Source organism: Populus alba, chromosome 17 (genome assembly GCF_005239225.2).
Source record: "Populus alba chromosome 17, ASM523922v2, whole genome shotgun sequence".
NCBI classification, from domain to species: domain Eukaryota; kingdom Viridiplantae; phylum Streptophyta; class Magnoliopsida; order Malpighiales; family Salicaceae; genus Populus; species Populus alba.
The window spans coordinates 17,400,386-17,407,060 of NC_133300.1; the positions used below are offsets into that span (position 1 = coordinate 17,400,386).

The following is a 6,675-nucleotide window of genomic DNA, read 5'->3' on the forward strand; positions in this document are numbered from 1 at the left end:
TTTGTTGGCAACCGAAGTGTTCCGTGCTTCCATCAAGAAAGGTTGCGTTTCATGCTTTTGCCAGCCATGAGTAACTGATTGTTGATGCTCAAGACACGACCATTTTGACCATCTCTGATCAAAGAGATAAAAGACTTCCATCAAAACTAAAGTTACGAAGATATTGTTTTACGAGAAAGAAAACAGAATCAAACGAAAACGTAAAATCTGGTCTTGGATTATCATTGAAATCTCTGCCATCCCTCCAGGAAGAACAATCCCGTGAAACATGCAATCAAACTATTCTAGCTGTCTCCGATCAGTCCCTTCCCCTCCATGTATAATTCGCAAACCCAGGAGGGGATGCAAGGTAAGTGTTTCAAAACAGATGGCTCGAACACAATTATTTTAAACCAGTCATGTGTTTCGGCTAATGAGGCTGGCAGTGGGTCTGACTCAAACTTGTAAAATTGAAAACCTTCGGCGAAGGAGCAATACGGGATAGATTATCTAGAAGCAGAACAGATGCAGCACAGTTTATATATGTAAACTGTCAGAACTATTTTTGAGGAAAGATACATGTTTTTCCTATTATCCCATCATTGATGACCAGCGAGCTTGCGCCTATAAATTGTACCAACCGGTATAAAAAGGAATCATCTCAAGTAAAACTTGCAAGCCCCCTATCCTTTAGAAGGGAGAAATAATCAACATGTATCAAACTCAAATCTACATTGCATCTGCAAAGTAATTATTAATCCCTGCTCCATCTCTGGTGAAACCATGCTAACTCGTGCAGACCACCATGGATGAAGAAAATAATATATATCAACACAGAAATGTCAAAATGACATCGACCGCAAATGTGCATGAAGAAATACCACCATCCAACTATAGATCTGCGAAAAAGCTGCTTGTTGCATCATTTGCGTGCTCATTTTTTCTCTTGGCTCCTGCAAAAAATAGGACAATTAATAGCAAATACATCAGATTCTAAAGACACCACACTTGTAAGAGGGATGCATATAGCATACATTCTATCAACAGATTCACTGGTGGCAGTCCAAGAGAGTGTTTGAGAGAGTAGTAACAGTTGTTTTTCAAAGTGCTTTTCGCTCGAAAATATATTAAAATAATATTTTTTTTAAATAAAATTTATTTTTAACACCAACACATCAAAATTATCCAAAAACATAAAAAACAAATATTAACTTTAAGCAAAAAAAGCATTGAATTTTTATGAAACGCCGTTTGGAACTGCAATAAAGGCACAAGCAAAGTTGGGATTCAAGGCAAATGAAAACATAGATCATGCAAACAACTTTGTGATATCACCAAAAAAAAAGAAGAAAGAAGTTTGAGATAAAATGTCATAACTTAAATCTTCAGGTGTCCATGATTCATGCAACTGTTAAGGATTGAATTCAGTGCTTAAAGGAGTAGGCCTATATTTCACATGTCAACTCTAGTTACAGGATAATTAAATGTAGATATATTTTGTTCTTAGCACTCTCATAAAGACCACTAGAATAGGTTCAGTACATTTTTATATCCGCAAAGGAGAAATCAGCCAGTAGTCAGGACACTATGTTAACTATAAAAGTTTGCTGATAATAGCTCAAATATTAGCTATTCACGTCCAAACATCTGATGAAAGAAGATATATTCATGATTCTCCTATTAAATCCAGTTTACCTTTTCTAGACTTTGGAGGTTTGGCATCCATATCCATTGCATCACTATCACTGTCTGATACAGGAGCTTGATCATTTTGAGCATTTCCAGAATTTTGCAATAAATCATCCAAATCCCACATCTGAATTAAACAAGTAGTTGAGTCAGGACATTACAATAAAGGCAGCAAGGATGGTACATACAGAAATTGTGCATAGGTGTGCAAATGTGCAATTACGCATGCATATGTTAAAGACATGTTTGTTTTTTTTTTTTTTTTTTGATTAACGTGGGTGTCCGGGCCAGCTTGCGCGCTTGTTTTTATTTGTATGCAGAGAAAGAGAGAGAGAGAGAGAGAGAGAGATCCACCTTCAACAACTGATCATGTGAAATGCTGCCAAGATACTTTCTGTCATGAGAAAAGGCTGCAGATTCCAAACAAAATCATACTCTCAGAAAGCTTGTTTTGACAATCTAAAAACACAAATCCAGCTCTTTAGACAATTAATACTCAAACTGGAGAAGGTGGCACTAGTGATTCTTAAATGAACCTCAAACTTTAGTGAGACGATATATTCATTAGTTTATCAAGTGAGCCAAACCCCAGACCACCTTAGTTAACCCAAGTGCTGTAAGCAAATCAATTTATGTGGGATCCACTCCTTTTATATTAGAAAATCCTTTATTGAGACCACAAAGCAATAAGCCCTCCACTTTTACACGGTGTGCAACTCTAAAGTCATGAAACAATTCTACCAACAAAGCAAACAGTGTGTGCATAACCAACAATTCACAACAATCACTTTTCTTTGTTTGATCTTAAGCAAACTCTCTCAGTACCTTTTCAAAATCCCGGAGTAGTTAAAGGGATTTCAAAACAAAATTCTTGTTGGATTATATGTTACTCTTGAAAGATAAGAATTAGGCTTGTTAATTTCACTTTCAGAAATTTGTTTCATGAGTATAATAATCAACAGCATACGATGTCATTAATGAAAATAAACTTTGATTAGCATGAGAGGCAAAGAGAGGAATTGAAAAAAAGTAGATCACCATGGATTAGGTTATGTGAAATGGAAACGTAGAAGCTAAGCTGGAAGTTTACTGTTGTATAGCATCAATGCACAGCTTTTTTTAACTTAAAAGAGTGGATCCTATATGTAGTGATTTGTCCATTTAAAAACACTTCACATAAGGTGCACACAAGTCAGCCTCACCTAGCAAGAACTCTACATTAACATAGAGACCTGTTCACAATTGAACAGCGATGGAGGTGGAACTAGAACCAGTGTTGAAAAGTCACCATGGCATGTCAATCGAATTTGCAACTTCCATCAATTACAAAGTAAATAAAATTAATATAAAGCTTCTATGGAGGAAGAGATATGAACAGTACCAAGACACTCAATAGGGTACTCTGAATGTTCAGCAAGTGGTTGGATGACTCTGTTGGGTAATATGCCTACCAGACTGCAAAAAGTAAGGAGGAAAAGAAAAGTTAAAACCAAGAAGGGAGGAATGAAAAAGAAAAGGAATGGTGATCGTGATTCAGAATTTGGATGAGTCCCTTCCTATCTTAAACAACTCACCTTATGAGCCCATTCTCGGATCCAGTAATGACTCTGTCTTCATCAAGCTGAAACAAAAGATTTAAATGTTCCAATTAAGCAAACTCCTGGATTAAAAAGCCATCTGATGCAACAACAACAAAAATAAAAATTGAATCACCTTCAACAAAGAGTCAATAGAGTTTGGGGAAAGAGCAGTAAAGCGGTCACTGAAAATCAAAAGAAATATTCAGGACACTTCACCACGCAAGAAATCAATATTGAGTACAGATAAAATTCAATTGAAACTCTCCATTCATGAAAGGATACTTGCACTGAATCCTAAAACTTTCAAGTATTCATATGTTTTGAAAAGGATACCTGCAATCCTTGAAAAAACCCCATGAATACAATAGCAGTGTTCCATTCTGTGTACCACATATAACTTTCCGACCATTCTGACAACAAAAAGGTACAAAATAGAACAGGAATTTAGCACAAATATATTGTGAGAAATAGCTTCCAAGTATTTCCTTTTGAAACTCATTTATTTGTGAAGTCCTGAAAGTTCACTACGATGCTAAAGAGTAAGATATGGGGTGGGAGATAACAAGAACACAATCTAATTAAGCTTTGTTTCTTAGAATCCCCACCTCCAAGAGACGAGTGCTCCATTGGAATATGGGAGGGGTTTAAGCAGTCTATCCCCATTCCAATCTCATGCCGAAAATACGCAATACATTTAGCCAAATCAATTTGCTAATATGCTCACAGAAAGACAAGTAGACAACCATATGCAGCCACAGCCACAAAAACAATCTAAATACCATGTAGTTGTTTACCTTCATAATAACAACAGACAATAGCTCTTCTTCAGAAAATTCAGACTGGGATTGGATCTGACAAAAATTTAAAACAAATTAATCAAATTGCATGGTTCTGCAGAATTTCCCCAAAGGTACTTTTTTCTCTCTCTGAAAGAACCAGCTTACTTTATTAGTGCGAAGGTTGCAAACAGAAAGGGTCCCATCTCCACTAAAGAACACATAAGACAGAAATAATAAAGTATCAGCAAAGAAAATGCAAACAATGTGAAACTAAAAATTACAAAATCCTGTGAGATGCTCTAGTCTTGTAATAAGAAAACATATGCCGATGTGAATCAACCAATCTTTTAGATAAAGAACTGGAAGGAAGTGAAAGAGGAACCAGACAATCATAAAGCACAATTTATTTGACTTACAACCCCCAACAACAATACATGGGTCTTGTAAGAGCCTACTCACATTAATATAGTATATATGAAAAGAATCATAAAGCTCCTCACAGCTCCATATGTTATTCATAACAATGCCTCAATCCTCTCAACCTCCTAATGCAAAATAACAATAATGGAGACATATTTACAGTATTCAAAGAGAGATAAAAACAAGTTATAACAGTCTTAAATACCTTGTTGATAGCAGTTTCATGGAATCAGACGCAAAAGTCATATCCGAAACATAGTCATCATGGACATTAAAAGAATTGCAACAAGAGCGTTGCCTGGTATCCCATACCTGCAAAGAAGAACTAGTGACTTTTAAGAATCAAATGAAGGATTTGCAATGTAAGATGTAAAAATGCAGATCATGGAATGAAATGAAGCACATGCTGCGCGAAAGGTTATGCAAAAAATCTGATCCTATCCAAGCTACATTCTCATCCAGTAAATACTAGAAGGTTCATTGAAGCAAAAAGTAAAAAGCTACAATTATGTTTGGACAAAATCATCAAAATTTAAGAGAGTAGAATGAATACGAAACAGGAAACAGCAAATTGAAAGAGGCATGATTTGTGTGGGCATGATCCAAATAGCTACTGAGGTTACAATAGGAAAAAAGCCTAAAATGCAAGAGGAAATAAAGCTTTGTACCTAACCTTTACAAATAGACACAAAAAGACATGAAATATAGTCACCTTAACACATCCTTGATCATCCCCAGTTGCAACAGTTGACTCTGTGAGGTTTATCAAACTAAAGATGGCATCCCTGTGCAAGAATATGATTGTCATATGAGAATAGGATCTAAAAAGTTGAAGGTGACTTTTAAGAGAAATGGCCCTAGATCCATTTCATCAACCTTTAGAGGAGGCTGAAAAAATTAAATAGAAACCTACTCATGAGCATTTTCAAGACGAGCAATTGGTGATCCAGTTTCTAAATCTGTTGCCAGAATGGAGCGATCACTAGAACCCGTGATAATTGCTGAACCAGACATAAGACAGTACAGTTAAAAGTGCAAAGAAGATAGCAGCAACCAGTGCAGTTTGAAAGGCTAGCAAATGAATATTAGCAAATCAAAAAGCAGTACCGTGGCCGTCATTGATGAATCTAGCAGCCCTGCAAGACTCGCTATGTGCGTGAATTTCCAACAATCTGATTAGAATTTGAATCACATAAGTTGATTAGAACACAAGGTTACAAAACATTCAAAAAAAAAGGAAGACAATTTTTTTCTCTGCGTTATAGTACCTTTGTGGTGAGGAATCAGCATTGAAACGGTATCTATAACAAGAGAGAATGATTAAACCAAGCATATACAGAAAACAATTTCTAGAAAGACAGAACTGCTGTGGACAAAACCCAGAGATAAAGAAGAATGTACTAACAGGTGGAGGTCGCCATTGATCAAGCCAGCAGTCACTATATTATCCGAAGGATGGAAATCCATAGTAAACGGAACTTTCCCCAAGTCTATTTCCATTTCCCCTCTTTTTCCAATCCTTTAACAAATACTCAATGCCAGTAGCTAAAACCCTCCAAGAACTTCGACAGCAAGCACAGTTATTTTGTACAATATCTCCACAGTGTAAGCTATACGCATATTCAACAAGACAAATAGATCAATTCATGATATTAACAATACATTTTCACATTCTACTACAAAAAGTAAATCGAATTTCAAACAACAGAAGCAACTATACTTATATTTAGTCCAAATTTACCAAGTTCGAGCTCAAAGCTTTCATCTTTTAATGCAAATTACCGAAATAACAAATAGGTTTTCTACTTTTCATGTCAAAATCAAATCGGCACAAGTCCACTTGTACATTTATGCAATGAAAATGTGTTGCAAATTGGGGAACATGAAAAACACATGACCGAAAATAATACTATAAAATGGAAAATTTAAGTACAGGTAATGGTGAATTAACTGAGACCATAAACTTTTTAAGGACTAGAGAGAACTGAAAAAAGTGCAAACTTTTTTTTAGCAATGAAAAAGATGCAAACTTTAACTGGTAAAGCACCAAGTACCAGACCTGCTTTTTAAGGCGGGAGATTGCTTTGATGCAGCGGAGAGCGGGCCGGTGATCGGTGGAGGCTTCGGTGAGAGTTAGGAAGGGGAGAAAAGGTGGGGAGGGAGGGGGTTTGCTAGGGTTTATGAGAGGGAGTGGAGGAAGTACGTTCTTTTTTTTTTTTTTTTTTTAC

General features: G+C 36.1%; 1 protein-coding gene across 1 annotated transcript; it reads right to left on the minus strand.

The window, feature by feature from the left end:
• Positions 1–489: 489 nt before the first annotated feature.
• On the minus strand, positions 490–6,675 carry LOC118029755 (WD repeat-containing protein 55). Its single transcript, XM_035033678.2, has 16 exons — positions 6,507–6,675; positions 5,853–6,057; positions 5,716–5,748; positions 5,555–5,619; positions 5,361–5,448; positions 5,160–5,232; positions 4,653–4,759; positions 4,193–4,235; positions 4,043–4,099; positions 3,582–3,658; positions 3,382–3,430; positions 3,243–3,289; positions 3,050–3,123; positions 2,023–2,078; positions 1,675–1,795; positions 490–932 (listed from the first exon to the last, which is right to left on the minus strand). Exons 2-16 carry the CDS (start codon positions 5,945–5,947, stop codon positions 871–873), a joined length of 1,047 nt encoding a protein of 348 aa, XP_034889569.1. The 5' UTR covers positions 5,948–6,057; positions 6,507–6,675; the 3' UTR covers positions 490–870.